At 33.3% G+C, this 17,831-nt stretch overlaps 1 protein-coding gene across 2 annotated transcripts in view; it reads left to right on the top strand.

Annotated features, from left to right (window-relative positions):
* The first annotated feature begins 447 nt into the window (after window positions 1-447).
* The window catches only part of Cka (Connector of kinase to AP-1), a 75,099-nt gene continuing 57,715 nt past the window's right edge, over window positions 448-17,831 (top strand). For both annotated transcript variants that reach the window (XM_072526606.1, XM_072526605.1), the window contains exon 1: window positions 448-902. In XM_072526606.1, coding sequence (XP_072382707.1) covers window positions 702-902 — 201 coding nt within the window. In that variant the 5' untranslated portion in view covers window positions 448-701. The remainder of the gene's footprint in view (window positions 903-17,831) is intronic.

Below are 17,831 nucleotides of genomic sequence, written 5' to 3'. Positions count from 1 at the left end.
AATCACTGGTCTTTTGCGTGGAAGTCAGACGTCTTACCGCCTGAGCTGTCCGGCATTATATATTATATATTATACATAATATAAAAAGTAATGATTTTGATAATTGATTGTTCTTGTGACTCTGTAATCCATGTTTGGCATTAGGTCTAAAATTTCGTTACGAGACTACCGTCGTAGTCGTAGACACGTCCGAACGATGACAAAAATATTAGATGTAATAAATTATGTTTAAATTTTCTTTTCTCAACTAAATTGAGATTTATAATAAAAAGAAATAGATTTTAGGCTTTCTTTCAAATAAAACTAATTTGAAAGTAGTTTTCAAAAACTGGGTGGGTTACAACAAAAAGACCTAGGGCTGTTCAATGGAGTGGTTGCTCGATTTCCGACATGACAGAAGGAGAGAGACAGCGTTATACAGAATTAGTAAAAGCGAATGAGAGCAATTTTTGCCAGATGTTGAGGTTGAGTTTTATTAAAAGTTGAAGTTTCGTGTGAAAATTTTCTTCAGAAATTAACTGTTTTTTATATGATAGATAAATAATAGTTGTAGAATTTGTTTTATATATAAAAGACGTGTATTAATGTGTGACTGTGATAGTACATTGAATTATAATAGTGCAGACTGAAATTAAGTTAAAATGGCGATTTGAAGAGCAATGGTGGACATATGAAACTTTTCTACATTAGGAACCTTCACAATGGAAGACACTTCTCTAAATCTACAAAACGGCGGACAAATGGGGCCCCAGGGCGGTTCTGTAGTCAATAACAAACAAAATGAAGATGTTAATCCCAAGGCTCATTATTCTATACCGGGTATCTTACATTTTATTCAACACGAATGGGCTAGGTTCGAATTAGAAAGATCACAATGGGAGGTTGATAGAGCTGAATTACAAGTAAGTTATTTATGATATAGCTTTTACAAATGTCCAGATTAAATATTCCTAAAACATGCTTATATATTTTCATTGTAACTATAAACTATAGGCCTCAACACAAATTACAATTCAATCGAAATTATTTGTTTTGTAAAAATTTTATTAGATTCTTATTAAATCCTTGCTTTTAGTGTGAAAGATCGTATCTTAAAAATAAATAGTCTATTTGATATGGCGCTTTATAAGAAAATTCTATTTTTTAAACGAAATTTCTTTATCACAATGCATACAGTATTATCAATAAAATATTACTTTTCTATGATTACGTTTAGATAACAACTGAACTATTTAGTAATAAGGACTTAGTTTCCTGATTACATTTTGTGTATTTTTGTTCAATATTAATAATTATTCCTTCAAAATATAGATTTAAACTTTACAAAATAAATTATTTTATCCAAGTCCTTTAACAGAATGTTTAAAATTATTAACGTTGACGTAATAATTGGTATAATATATTAATGTACAATAACTTAATTAAATTGATTTTATTAATGCAGCCCCTCTATATTGGATAGTCAAATGCATCACATAAATAGATGTATGTAGGTACGTTCTGAGAGAATGAAAATTGAAGTATTTAAATAGTTTTTAAGGTCATACTTGTCACTGTACAAAATATTTTAAGATTATTTTTAATGCTAGAAATTCTAAAATTGTCAAATAAAACTAAAAAATTTTCTTTTATAATTAAAAATTTTGTGTATTCTAGTTTATATCTAACACATAATTATGTTGTGAATTTTTTTATTTTTTAAATAGATCACAACATGAAAATAAAATATAATAAATAAAGATTATATAAAATTAAATATGTCTGCTGTTACAAACAGATAAAAAGTGGTAAAAATCGTACACAGGTGAGACACTTCATTGTCTGACACAATAGAACATCAAAACAATAAACAACAAAAATAAAAACCTATACAAGAACTACCAAGCCAGTTTATAAAAAATAATCTCATATGTTCCAGGATATATAAATACATTTTCTTTAACATGAATCAAATAAAAAAGTTAAAACTAAATTTGATATCAATGGAAAAAGGAAATGTGTGCAATATGATCAGGTGTGGAGATGTGAAGATGATGTTTATTAGATTTTAAGCTTGATTTACTTTCTTACTCAATAGAAAAAAAGGTGACAAAAATCCCAATGATACAAAACTATAATTCACTTCCTACATAACCATTAGAATGGCAAGTTGTATGGTTTTTTAATTATCATCTATTTTTTGATAAGTACCATCCATCTGTCCAACAATCATTCAATCATTCACAGACTTATCCATAAATTTAAATATGCATCTACTTGGAGTGTCAAGTTGCATGGGTAGCAGCAGCAGAATGTAAGGGGGTCAAATCTTCTTCTTCTTCTTAACCCTTTCAGTCACTGTGTCGTCAATTGACGACACAAGAATTTTAACTTCGTTTAAGTAAATATTACAGTTAGTCACAATTTTGTCAATTAACAACATCAAAAACGGGCCCTATTTTATTAAAAAAATGCTAATATTCCTACCAAAAGGCATTACCTTACAAAAGAGTACCATAACTGGGAATAATTTGGAATTATTAACAAAATATATTTCATTACACTAAAAAAAAGAGTGACCGAAAGGGTTAAAGTGCCCTCTCCACAATGGAGGTTGGCTACTACAATTTTAAACTCTTCTCTATCTTCAGCTGTTCTTATTAGCTGTTCAAAATTTAGCCCTGTCCATTGTCGGATGTTTCTGAGCCACGATAGTCTTTTCCTTCCTCGATTTTTCCTTTCACTATAAGTTGGGCATATTGGTACTTATTATTTCTCAGTATGTGGCCTAGGTATGATGTTTTTCTAACTTTTACTGTGTTAAAAAAGTTCTCTTTCCTTGCCTATTCTATGCAGCACTTCTTCGTTTGAGGTATGCGATGTCCATGAAATTTTGAGTATTCTCCAGTAGATCCACATTTCAAAGGCCTCCAATTTATTTACGGTTGATGTTTTAAGGGTCCACGTTTCAACTGCATATAGAAGAGTCAACCAGACGTAGCATTTTGATAAACGTAGTCGAATTTCGAGTTTTATTCGAGAAATAAAAATGGTCAAATGCACCCCTTTAATATTTAATTCTTTACTTTTTATTAGTGTTGTTTCATGAAGACACCTCAAAAGGATTGTCTACATTACAAATTGAATTTGTTGCAGAAATTTATTTTAAAAACTTGAAAATAGGTAGATAACAAAGTAGTTTTAAATAATTTGTTTAGATAATTAATTGTCAAATAACAAATACCTAAGTATACCTATTGTTACTAAAACAATTTTATTCTATTCATAAATAGGCCCTTTCTGTATTTTAGAAAGTTCAATAAATATTTGAGTAAAAATAATCCAACAATGAAAATTAATTTGTAATTAAAATTACTGTCATTTAAAACTGTTGTTATTGTACCTAGGATCTTTAACACAAATATAGTAAATTCATTCATAACTGTTTTGCATAAAATATGTCTGTTAGCATGATAAAAATATCTTTATTTAACACATTATATTGTTTATTGACAGCTTAGTTTACAAATCATCAGAACCTTGAGAATTCATGGAGTCTTCTGACTTGTTGGGAATAACCCTTACTATTAGATGCTCAATAAAATTTTGCATTATCCCATCTAACTTGCACACATTCTCTTTTATTTTTAATACATGGGCAACAGTGTGATCCCAATTCTTCCAGGCCACATATTTGAGCCCAATTTACTTTACTTGGATTCAACTAGCAATGGTAAGGTCATCTCAAAACAATAATACTAGGAAATCTAGCCATTGAATCAACACCATATTGACGATATCTACCATGATGCTCCTTGATTATTGTCATTAGTTCTGTTTTGGTCATGTCCTCTTAAATGGAATGCATTTTTGTCATAGTCAGCTGCTCCACTTGATGGACTTTCAATCAGTCATTGTTGGAATGCATTCAACAAGGCAGCTATGTTGAGATGCATTATCCAACACTATGACAGAGTTACAATCAATACCCAACATTATGCTCTCTAACTACTTCTCGAAGCATGTGGAGTTCATGTCTTCATGATAGTTCCTTGTATATAATAACAATGCCCCATCTTGCAGAAAACTTGTATTGCTGCCAATATAGGTGACAATTAGATGTTGGCTCTTACCTGCCAATAAACCTTTAACAAAGGCTTGCTACGCATTTGTTACTGTTTTATATTGCCAACTTTGTTTACTGTATGTCCGGCATTAGTTAAGGTAATTCTCGTTACAGTAATAAGTCATTCTTATACTGCACTATATTCCCAAATTGATTGTAGATAATTACACCACCAGGATATTAGTATTTGGGGCTACTGAAAATACGCCAAAATAAATATAAAAGGTAATTGTCAATACAATCAATTGTGGTTTAATTCCATATAAATACAACATAGAGAAGTAAAAACAGAGTACAGAAACAGTACAGAATGACAAAAATTCCTATTGAGACATAAGGATAGAATTAATTTTGAATAAAATAATTCAATTTACCTACAAGGGTAATTAAACTAAAGAGAGCTTTAATCTGGTTAAAACTATATATATTCCAACTAGAGGCAATAACTATATTGACAATGTCTTTTTGGATCCTGGAGTGATGCTCCGCTCAACTAAGGTGATCGATGTGGGATTTTCAGATCACAGGGGGCAAATTATTAGTTTTGAAACTGAGAAAAGGGCTATAGGTTACAAAAAACAACCAAGGCTTATTCAACCTATAACTGAAAAAGGTAAACATTTATTTTATAATTGGTTGTCTGGCATAGACTGGAGGTTTGTTTCTGACAATAACACCTCTATAAATTTTAAGTTTAATGAGTTTATGGGCATTCTTGAATCATATTTCTTAGAATCTTTTCCTCAAAAAGTCTATAAAGTAAGGTCAGACTAAGCTGGGCAAATAACATGGTTCTCAAACAAACTAAGAGCATTGGAGAACATGTCAATTTTTCAAGTGAGTACTACAGACAACATAAAACTGACAACAACTTACAAATACTAAATGATTTTAAAAAACTGTATAAAAATGAAAAAAAGGCAAAGATTAATTCTAATGACAGAGGAATCTTGACTTCAAAAAATCCTCCAAAAACCATGTGGAATATCATAAATAGACAACGAGGAATATCTGGGGCTCTACGTCAGGCTCATAACATCACTCTATGTCATATGTCATAGAGCACACTCTACACATTAAAGATGATTTAATTTACTTTTTAGACAAACATTGTGCTCTGAAATGCTGGAATTACTATCAAAATTTGAAATTTTATCACATATATTACCAGACATTGTTTTATTTATTAAACATTATTAACTAACCTTTCTTTAAAAGCAGAACTGAAAATACTTTTCAGTTTTTTCCAGACAAAGATAGGGCTTTGATAGGAAGATAGCCTATGGTGCCTTCTATTCAACATTCCCCTAGAGAAAGCTATTAGAGGAATCTGGAATAACAAGTTGAACCACTATTAATAGTAGTGTACACATACTAGCATATGCGGATGACATCAATACCATAGCAAGAAGAAAAGCGGACCTTGTCCAATTGGAAGCAGCAGCAAAAAGAATGGGCTATACATTAATACTAGCAAAACTAAGTATATCAAGGTGACAAATAAAAAGCTAGTAAGAGAGTTCATGTATCTAGGCTCACAAGTCAACAAAAGTAATACAGTAACTGTAGAAATTAACAGACATATATATCTAGCAAATAGTGCGTACTATGGATTAAAAAGCTTTTAACATCAAACATAGTCACAAAACGAATGAAAATACAGATATGCAGCACTCTTATCAGAATTTATGCTGTTTTGAACGTAAACTCATCTTCTTCTTCTTCTTCTAATGGCGCTACAACCCTTTGTGAGTCTTGGCCTGCTTAACAATGTTCTTCCATTCTGCCCTGTCGGATACTTTCCTTCGCCACTGCCTGATGTTCATGGTTTTAAGATCCCTCTCTACGTCGTCTATCCATCTTTTACGGGGCCTTCCTCTTGTTCTGTTTCCTTGGGGCTTCCATCTCTGGACTACTTTTACAGCTCGATTATCTGGCATTCTTTCTAGGTGACCAAGCCAGTTTAGTCTTTGTGACTTTACAAATCTGACAATATCTGCGCTCTGCATTAGTTCATCCAGCTCGTGATTCATTTTAATTCTCCACGAACCATCGCTGCATTGGGTTGGTCCAAATATCTTCCTTAGTATTTTGCGCTCAAATATTCTCAGTTGATTTTCATCAGTGGTTGAGAGGGTCCACGTTTCACATCCATATGTGACCACTGGTCTAATTACTGTTTTGTAGATTCTCAGCTTAGACTCACGATTCAGTAACTTACTTTTCATTAAGTCTTTGTATGCATGTTACCGCTAAGAATCCGTGCTTGTATTTCTTGACTGATGTTGTTGTTGTCATTTATTATTGAGCCTAGGTAGGGAAAAGTGGAGGCATATTTGTAGGTATGGTTGTCTACCTTCAGATTCTCATGTTCATTCGATTTTGTGCACTCCATATATTTTGTTTTGCTTTCATTTATATATAGACCAAACGTAGTAGCTTCTCGTTTCAGTTCTATAACTTTTTCGCTTAATACACTTTTGTTGCGGCTTATTATGGCAACATCATCCGCATATGCGCATATTTACATAGATCTTGTATTAATACAGCCGTTTATATCCAGTTTTCTAACAACAGCTTCTAAAGTTAGATTAAAAAGTGTTGTTGATAAGGCATCCCCTTGTCTAACTCCATTTTCAATATCAAAGGCCTGCGTCATATCTCCATCTATTTTCACCATAGCTTTGGAACCCTCCAGAGTCATTCGTATAAGTTTAACCAACTTATTGGGTATCCCTAACATAGATAGTTGCTTTAACATCTTTTGTCGATCTACTCCCTCAAACGCCTGTTTGAAATCGATATACAAGTTGTAAATAGGTATGTTATATTCAACACATTTTTCATGTATACCTCTTAACATATGTATTTGGTCAATAGTTGACCTCTTTGGTCTGAAGCCACATTGACACGTAAACTCATCTGAAATATTTATAAAGGCATTCAGGAAAACAGATTATGGTGTAGGCACTATAATTTTGAGCTTTACCGCCTTTATAAGGAACCTAGTATTGATAATAAGGTCCATTAAAATAAACAGGCTGCGGTGGCTAGGCCACTTAAAGAGAATGAACGAGATGGAGCCATCGAAACGCATTTCTAACCAAAGACGGATGGAAGACGACTTACAAGAGTACGAAATTGGATTGGCCAAAACCCACTATGGGTTGTAGAGAATACTTATTGCCACAACTTTCAAAGCAACTGCTTATAAACAGTTGTTTTGACCTGCAACTAAACCAATCTCTTAGGTTTTTCAGCCAAGATATTCATGTTCTTTCCACGATAATCCTGATCTCTATTTTGCCTTGAATTATGAGCCGCGAGATGCCGTATTTTGCTTCACGCCTTATATGTCCTAGATATTACAATTTTTTTTCTTTTATTGTCCTTTAAACTTCCTTTTTTTTTATTGTCCTTTAAACTTCCTTTGATTTTTCTTCATTCTTTTTAATAGTAGTAAGTGATCCACCCACGAAATCTTTAGAATCTTTTTATATGTCATAAGTGATCCACCCACGAAATCTTCAGAATCTTTCTATATGTCCACATCTCAAAGGAATTACGCTTTCTGATCGCCTTTGATTCAGCCTGGAAGATTGAAGTTTATAGTAAAGAACACTGTATAGATAACATTTAGTCAAATCTCTACTACAAAGAACCTTTTAAATTTATGTACGATTCAGCGTCCACGATTGAACAAGGACACTTAATCGTATTTTTAGAGCTAATATCAAATCTCTACTATAAAGAACATTTTTAATTTATTATAAAGTTGGCACACAAAAACTTTTAGTTTTTCAGTGTAGTACTTGTTTTCTTTTGCATTGTTCTGTACCAGGTATGTGTACATCTTTACTCTTACAATGTGCTGGCCTCGTAGCATTAGAGTTTTGTTTGTGTTGTTACTAATTTTTTGTTCTTATTAATTTTCTGTAACTTTTTTATGTTGTTTATATTCTGCACTAAACCTTAGTATGTTATGTCTGTAAAGTTAGCATATCCATTTTATAAGGCCGAATTCAGAAAGAAAAAATTATTGCGTAAACACACTCCCGGAAAAACCGAGGTATCGGCCAAAAAGGAACCGCAAGGAATTGATTGCTAATTTATTGCCGAAGTTTTATGCCAAGAAACAATTGATTGCTGCAACCGGTTCCAATGATTATGCTAGCTTCATGGTAAAGCTAGCATGGCCATAGCTCTATCTATCTATCTATACAGTCCTTGCTGTCCAATTTTGGACATAGGCCTCCTCTTCCTTCTTCCACGTCTCTCTATTGTAGGCAGTTTGTATCCACTTCGGGCCTGCGTATTTTTTCAAGTCGTCTGATCATCTCATTTGTGGCCTTCCTCTTTTTCGTTGTACTATATGGTCTCCAGTGTATAATCATCTTATTCCATCTGTCGTCTTTCTGTCTTATGGTATGTCCAGCGAACTTCCACTTATAGCTATATCTCGGTAATAAATAAGGCTACAGAGCCCATCTTCGCGGCATATTTTATTGTTAATTAATTGCTGTTAATTTGTATATTAAACAATCCCCCTCAATTACCCCATCATCCCCTAGCGCAAAACTCATACCCGGTAAAACAAGATATCGGCCAAAAACATTGAAATCAAAAAAGTGATCCGCTAGGAATTAATTGGTAATTTATTGCTCTAGTCCAGTCGCCAGAGCTTTGTGCAAAACCCACCTTGTAGAGGGTTAAAAACTAAAAAAAAAACGGGTGTGGCAGTCCAGTGGGTCTGCCGGTAGAAGTTATAATTCTATACACGCGTTCGCCGTTACAAATTTATATGGAAGTCAATCTGCACAATCATTATATATGTAATTCTATAGGTAAGAGAGAGCAGAAAGAGAAACAAAATTAGGTATATAGGTATGTGGTGCATCGTTTGCTGTATATAAACATTTGACCTGTAATATGAGTATAGTAAATGAAGGATTGAATCAATATTTTGATATATGTATGAAAGGAGTTGAATGCAAAAAAAAATTTTTTACGCATACTCTGCAGTAAAATTCATTGTTTATTTTGTTATTAATATAACAATACAATACAATAATACAATACATTGCAACATACTTCAATATAATAATACAATACAAATTAAAATGCAATATTCATAAGTATCTAAAAATGACAATAAAATAAAAATATTGTTTCGTGATACAACTGTCAATTTGTCTGACATTGACAGATACAAAATTTAATTGTTGTTTGTTGTGTATATAAGTACACATTTGAACTTTCTTGAGATATTTATAAGTTTTAATCTTTAATTTAACTTGCCTAACGAGGCTCAAGACAAATCTGAACAGAATGGAAAAATAATAATAATATTAATAAATATTAAATATATTTACAAAAGGAACATTTTTATTCTCGAGAGAGAAAGAGAGAGAAACTATATCTTCTGTCTCTCTCTTACATATATCTTATATATGTAATGATTTTGCCGATTCACTCCCGTACAAATTTCCAACGTCGGACGCGCGTATAGAAGTATAACTTCAAAAAATCGATTTACCAGAACCTGTACACCGTAGAAAAAAATTTTACGAAATAAAAATTGTAGCTGAGATGATTTTGAACAAAAATATTAATTAGCAATGTTTCTGTAGAATGAACCGTTCTCTCAGAAACAACGCTTGAAGCGAACGGCGATTTTGAATGTCAGTTACGCGCGCGAAATCAATGTAAAATAAAATGTGTATCAATTCGACGATAAAAATTTGATATCTTTTGATTAGAGTGTCCTATCGACAGAAATCAAAATGCGTTTTAAAGGTGAAAAGTGCAGCTTTCTTTTACAATTTTTGTATTTTGCTGCAAATGAAGTCAGTTTCTATAAATCTGTTCAATAAATAAACGTTGCGCGATTTTTGCCATTTTTTACAATTCTCGCGAGATCAATAAAATTTATTACTTTAATTGAGCGGTCATAGTAAAATTTTCTATTTTTAGAGACCACTCTTCAAAACCTATAACATGAAATTTGAATTTTGAGTTGTGGCAACAAATATGAGACATTTAAAATATTATGACTAAAAAAATGCAGAATTTAAACTTTTACATTATAAACAATCGCACGTCATGAAAAATGCCTCAAACAAGATGATTTTGAGTGTAATTTGTAGCAGAAGATGAGTAGTTTCTGTTGCCAAAACACATTTGTTGCCAAAACTCCAAACTAAAATTTCATGTTATGGGTTTTAAAGATTAGGGTCTAGTTATCGAAATTCCACATTGGGCTATTAATAAAAGGGATAAATTGTATTGATCTCATGAGAATCATAAAAATTGGCAAAAATCGCGCTACGTTTATTTATTTAGCGCCTTTAAAAACTCAGTTTATTTGCGGCAAAATACAAAAATTGCTTAAAAAGCTGCACCCTTTACCTTTAAAGCGTATCTTGATTTTTGTTGATAGGACACTCGGATCAAAAGATATCGAATTTTTACCGTCGAGCTGATACAAATTTTATTGAACATTGATTTGGCGCGCGTAACTGACATTAAAAATTGTCGATCGTTTTTTCTGATAGAACGGTTTATTCTACACAAAAAATGCTAATAGAACATTTTTGTTCAAAATTATTTTTTTTATTATAAACATTTTTTATTTGAAATATTTTTTCTATGGCGTACAGATTCTTGGTATATCGATTTTTTTTCCGTTTTCCCCCTCTACGAGGGGTTTTAGGAGAATGCCCGAGGGTAAATGTGGTAAACTTTTTTGCATCTTTTTTGGCGTCCTAAAATTGAGATTCTTGGTAAAATTCAGCTTGTTCGTATGGTTTTTAGAGGTTCAGTGGCATTTTCGCCTCGACGACTGGAGTACTGAAGTTTTACGCCAGGAAACAATTTATTGCTGTAACCGTTTCCGAGAACCAATGGTTATGCTGACTTTACAGTAAAGCTAGCATAGCCATAGCTATATCTCGGCTTCGAAAAGGGTTACAGGTTTTTGAAAAAGTGTGAAATATACTCTAATTTTAGTTAATATCCAAGTGGTCACATATATTTATCCACACAGAGTATAGGGTAAATGCTATGTACACGTGTATACAAACTCAATCACTGTAAATACTTCTTACCTCTGCCGAGGTTGAGACGCTACTGGTTATTAGATACTTATGATCAATTTTATGCTTTTCAGGAAAAATGACGTATTTAGTAATTAAGACCAGTTCATAAATGGTTTTTATTTAATTTATTGATGCAGTTCAACGCCAACAATGTTTTTTATTGCTTCATTCTTTTCCAAAACACAAAAATTATTGTAATATACTTAAACTATAACACCCATTGTTTCTCGGAAGCTACACTACAGCAATAAATTAACAATGAAAAACGCATATGTGTAATGATGTTAAAACCAGTTTATTTCCATTTTTTGTGAATTTAAGGGAGTGAGATCGGTAGCACACAGTGTAAGGGGTACTTTTTTAGCAAAAATGTAGCAATAAAAAATGGACAATATCTCGTAGCTACTATATTATATGGATATTATATAAAATAAAAATAATATATTATTTTTTATAAACGGTATCGGAACTATTTCGCCAGGGATAAGATTTGCATTGAAGGATGATGGGTACAATTTATCAAGTAATTTGAACATTATTCAAGAACATTTATTTAGCAATACAATACGACGCTAAGATAGGTTCAATCATTATTCTTCTTCTTTTGGTGCATATCCTCTGTGGATGTTGGCAATCACGTTGGTCCATACAACTTTGTTGACAGCTGCTCTAAATAGATGTATGGTAGTCATTACTGCCCACTGTCTGATGTTCTTAAACCACGATGTCTTTGAGATCTTGAGATCTTTTGCCCTCTATCTTGCCTTGTAAAATTAGTTGAATTAGTTGATACTTGCATTGCTCATCACATGCCCTAAGTATGTCATCTTTCTGATTTTCACGATACACATAATTTCCAGATCTTTATTTATACGTTGGATCACGGTGTTGTTTGTAACATGATGGATATAGGAAATTTTGAGCATCCGGCGGTAGCACCACATTTCAAAACGATTCCTAATCGTTTGGATGTTGCCTCCGTCAAGGTCCAGGCTTCGACTCTATACAAAAGGGTAGAAAATACATAGTATCTAGAGACTCATGTTCTTATATCAATTTTCAGGTGCATATTACATAAAATCTTCCTGAGGCGATTGAAGACAGCTCTCGCCTATTCTATACGACATCTTATTTCCTATGAGTGGTTCCATTCCTTATTTAGACTGCATCCAAGGTATGTAATTTTGCCGATTATTTTCAAGGGTTCATTATTAGCTGTGATTCATTATTGGTGCTGTATTACATCGTTTTTACTTACTACAAGAATTTTGGTCTTCTTACAGTTTAATTTCATGCCGTATCTGTCACAGGCTTCCACTACACGGTCTATTAATGTTTGCAGATCCTCCGCATTATCAGCAATCAAAACCGTATCGTCCGCATATCTTAAATTTTTTATGATTTCACCATTGATTTTTATACCTTCTCTTAAACCAACAATAGCTTCCCTAAACAGCATTTCCGAGTAAGTATTGAACAACGTCGGTGATAAAATGCAGCCCTGACGTACTCCCCGTTTTATCGTGAATTCTTGTGAGATTTCATTGTCTACTCGTACAGTTGCCCTTTGCTGTAAGTATAAATTTTTAATTAGGCGTAAATCTTTGTCATCAATACTAGATTCTTTCAGTATCTGAAATAATTTTTGATGTTGCACCTTGTCAAATGCTTTTTCAAAGTCTATAAAGCATGCGTAGACTTCGCAATTTACGTCTCGAGCTCTTTGTATCAATACTTGTATGGAAAATAGGGCCTCTCGCGTTCCCAGTACGCTTCTAAACCCAAACTGAACATTGCTAATGTTTTCTTCAAGTTTTCTATATATGCGAGAGTGAATAACAGAAAGAAAGATTTTGAGTGCATGGCTCATTAAGCTTATAATTCTGTAATCAGAGCATCTAGTGGTATTTGCCTTTTTGGGGAGAAGGATGAAGGTGGAAGCTAGCCAGTCTGCAAATAATCATCATTATTTTTGGGAAATGGTTGCAGAAATAAAGTGTTTCTGGGCATAAAACTTCAGCAATAAATAAGCAATTAATTCATAGCGGTTCACTTTTCTGGTTTCAACGTTTTTGGCTAATATCTCGATTTTGCATTGAACTTGACAGACATTATTAATATTTTATTCATTATTATTTCTAGATTTTCTGATATCTAAAATATTCATTAGAGTATGACAACTGCAGCATCCTATTTTATGAAAAAGGAAATTTCACGTATTTGCATATCATTATTGTGACGCTTTATGTTACAACTAATTAATTTCAATTACAACGAGCAGAACATAATGTAGATAATGACTGTAGTCCTGAATTAGAACACAGTTGTGGACTAAATACTATTTGTAAAATTAATCATAAACCATAACCACAACTGCTTATATCATATTAATCACCTACACAAAAACATTTAAGATGTCCGAGCAATTTATAGACAAGATCAGGATTTGATGTCTATATATGCACGAGACGTTTTAAAATCGTTTATTCTAGGAGTATAATAATTATAATAATAATATCGTATACCATTTTTGCTGGGTAAATCATTTAGGACATTTTCCAGCACCAATTACATCTTTAACACCATGTTTTAAGACCCAGTGTGAGATTCTCCTAAAATAGATGTATTTTTACTATTGTTGACACACATAAAAGCTTCAAAACCTAAAGAATATGGTTGTGTACAATTACTTTATTGTGTCTACGTAAGTTGGAATCATATGGCTAATCAGTTGGCTTCATACAATTTATTTCTTAGGACACTATCATAGGCCGATTTGAAGTCTACGAAAAGATGGTATGTGTCGATATTGAATTCATTGGTTTTTTCCAGTATTTGCCTTAGCACAAAGATCTGGTCTGTTGTTGATCGACCAGGCCTAAAACTACTTTGATATTCGCCAAGTAGCTCCTCTGAATATGCACTCAGGCGACCATATAAAATACTCGAAAATATTTTGTATGCTGTATTAAGGAGGGTTATTCCCCTATAGTTTCTGCAATTCATCGCCCTTTTTGTGTAGCGGGCAAACGATCCCAATACACCACTCTTCTGGGATTTGTTCCTCATTCCAGGCTCTCAGTATGATGATTTTATATATATGATTAGTCAGAGTAGCACCTCCACATTTAATAAGTTCCGCGGGTATACCATCACTTCCTGGAGATTTATTATTTTTTAGGTGTTTTATTGCATCCCGTACTTCCTGAATTGATGGAGGCTCCAATGGTGTATTCTTGTTTGCTCCTGGGGGTGGTTGATTTGGATCTTCTACTTCGATAGTAAGTAGTTCTTTATAGTGTTCCACCCACCTTTTCAATACTTCTTCTTTTGTATTGAGTATATGCCCCTCCTTATTCTTATATAGTCCGATCCTTGGTTTAAATTATTTTCTTGCTTTATTTAGATTTTTATAGAATTTTCTTGTTTGATTTTCCTTTTTTTAATGTCTCAAGTTCTTCCAATATTCTATTTTCATAAGTTCGCTTTTTTCTTCGATGGATGTACTTCTCTTTTCTTCTGAGATCTTTATATTTTTGTTCTTTTTCTCGGGTTCTTCTTTACTGCATCGGTTTATATGCATTGTTCTTTCTTCTTGTAATGTCCTCGCACTCAGCATCGAACCACTCATTGCGTGGTGGTTGTCTTTGCGGCCCTAGAATGTTATTTGCTGCGTCTTTAATGTAATTTTTACACACTTCCCATTGTTCACTAATTGTTAGATTCTCTTTAGTTATGTATTTAGTTTCGATATAGTTTTGAAAACTTTCTACCGTTTGCGGGTTTTTGAGGAGTGCAATATTAAGGCGCCTTGTTTTGGTACTTCTCTCCTTCTTCGCATTTGAGATTCTAGCCCGAATTCTTGTGCCAACTAGAAAATAGTCCTCATAAGTATTTTTTTGTGTAGAAAACATGTGCTTCCTACGATCATGTTCTTTGAGGCTGCTAAGGTGACTGCTCGGTGTCCATTCGAATTAGTATTATTATGGAGACTATATTTACCAATGTGCGGTAGATATATTTCTTCCCTTCCGATTTTTGCGTTCAGATCACCGATTACTATTTTAATGTCATTTCTGGGACAATTCTCATATGTTCTTTCTAATTAATTCATCATAGAAATTGTCTTTTTCTTCGTCTTCCTTGTCCTCTGTTGGGGCATGTACATTAATAAGGCTAATATTAAAAAACTTGCCCCTGATCCTTAAGCAGCTCATTCGCGGATTAATCGGCTTAAAATCTATAATCAAGTGCTTGACTTTATTATTGACTATAAAGGCTGTCCCAAATTCATGTCTGGTTCTATGGCAACTATAGTATATATTGTAGTTTGCTTTTTGGATTATGCCATGGCCTGTCCATCGTACTTCAATATGTTACTATGTACTATAAATGTTAATTAGTATTCAAAATATTATATGCAGAAATGCAGAATATACTAATTGAAAGGGGCTAAATCTGCAGTCTAGGTGGTTTAAACTTTGTCACACTGAAGTCTTGTAACTGATGTTTTAGATCTGTGTAATGAGTGTTCTTAAAATATAAGTTCAGATTTCCATTTTACCGTAAACACATACTTTTATGACAGGAAAAGCTTAACAAACTTTGCCAAGCAAAACCTGAAGATTCTGATTTGGTTAAGGAATTAAAATAAAAACAAAAAATGCATTGAAAACGCGATTTCATCCCCACGACTGACATTATGTGGTTTTATTCATGGATTCAAATTTTAAGACAATGCAATTTCTCAATTCGGCAAGATAGATGAACGTTAAGGAATGAGTAAAGGCTATGCTAGAAACTATTTTAGAATCCCTATCTACAAACAAAGATTGGCATGATTAAAACAGCCCAAGAAACCGTCGACGAACTGGCGAATCCTTCGGCTCAACAAACTCCATATCCACATCCTATTTAACAATGATCTTTGACGAATTTAAGGATTCATCATGCGAAGACCTATATTGAAATATATTTTTATAATCAGGATTCAACCAAACGTGGATGTTTAAAGTTTTGGAAAAATTGCAGAGATCTACCTCTATTAAACAAATTAGCTAGCCGAATTTATATGTACCTGCTAGGCAAGCCAAAGTCAAGGTTAATAGAACCAACTAGAAAACCCAAGCAAGAGATCGGGCAGAATAGCGCAGAAAGCTTGAGAAGGTCGAGGCTCTTTAAGGGCTGTAGCACCGTGCTGATGATGATGATGCTACTTCAGAAAGGCTGTTTTTTTCTACAAGCCGGATTGTGGAAGGGTTTTGCACCAGGTTATTACTCGATAATTTGCGCAAAGTCAAGAAAAAGTTAACTGTTAAATTTAAAGAAACTTAAAACTTAACGTCGATTTTATGTTAGAATTTGCATTACTTATTTGGATAAAATTTAATTTATGTATTTTATATGACGTCGCTCGTGACTCATACGTGAATCACGTGTTGTGAGCGGGACTGCATTTGGGAACTCATATGCGTGAACAGTCCTGAGTGAAATGAAGTAATAGTGAGCGGGCGTGAACGGAAATAGAAAACCACTCGCGCCCATCCCTAGTTCTTCTTCTTTTTATGTAGACATGACTCTGTATGTTTTTCAATGTGCCTCCAGTAAGCTGTCGTTCCATCGTTGTTGTGGTCTTCCTACTGATCGTCTTTCTATTGGGGAACCATCTCTTGCCGTCTTTACTACTCTATTTGTTGTCATTCGGCTTATATGATCGTTCCATTCTACTCTTCTATTTCTTACCCAGTTCTTGATGTTCTCACCTTGCATCTACCTCGTATATCTGTACTTCTAGTTTTCTCCCATAGTCTGAGATGAGTCTTATCATCAATTTTTCTAAGTGTTTTGATCTCTGCTGTTTTTAACATCCTTTTTGTCATCTCTGTGCCAGGTCGTGTTTCTGCTGCGTATGTCATTATTGGTCTGATGACTGTTTTGTAAATTCCGCCTTTCGTTTCTTTCCCGATATTTTTGTTTCTCCATATTGTTTCATTTAGGCAGCATGCTGCTCTGTTTGCTCTATTCACTTAATCGTGTTCACTTCAGTTTCGAGCTTTCCGTAGCTAGATAATGCGATGCATAGATATTTAAACCCCATCACTTGTTCTATTATCTGACCTTTCAGCTAAAATTTACCTCTTAGTGAATTTGCTGTTGTAACCATTATTTTGTCTTTTTTGGGGAAATTAACATGTTCAATTTTTTAGCGGTTATATTAAATTGGTGCAGCATACATTGTAAATTATCTTCACTTTAAGGGAGTAGTATTGGGTCGTCTGCATAGCAGATTATTTTAAGTTGTTTTTCTCCCATTTGGTAATCTTTTTTAGTTCTTATTTTTTTATTATTTCATCCAGAATCAGGCTGAACAATAGACGACTCAGGAAATCTCCCTGCCTTATCCCATTGCCAGCTTCAATAAGGTTGGTTAGTTCTTCTTCTACTTTTACTTTTATTGTGTTGTTTTGGTAGATATTTTCCATCGTTTTGATTATTCCTAGAGGTATCTCTTTTGCACACATAAGTACAACCCTAGTTCATAGCCAATATTATTTGTAACTTATAAGTTGTTCATCCGCAGTTTGTCAACACAATAACACTGCATCAATTACACTGCATATACTTACATT

Source organism: Diabrotica undecimpunctata, chromosome 3, assembly GCF_040954645.1.
Source record: "Diabrotica undecimpunctata isolate CICGRU chromosome 3, icDiaUnde3, whole genome shotgun sequence".
Lineage (NCBI taxonomy): Eukaryota > Metazoa > Arthropoda > Insecta > Coleoptera > Chrysomelidae > Diabrotica > Diabrotica undecimpunctata.
Note: the sequence above shows the minus strand (reverse complement) of the source record. Positions and strands in the feature narration are given on the sequence as shown.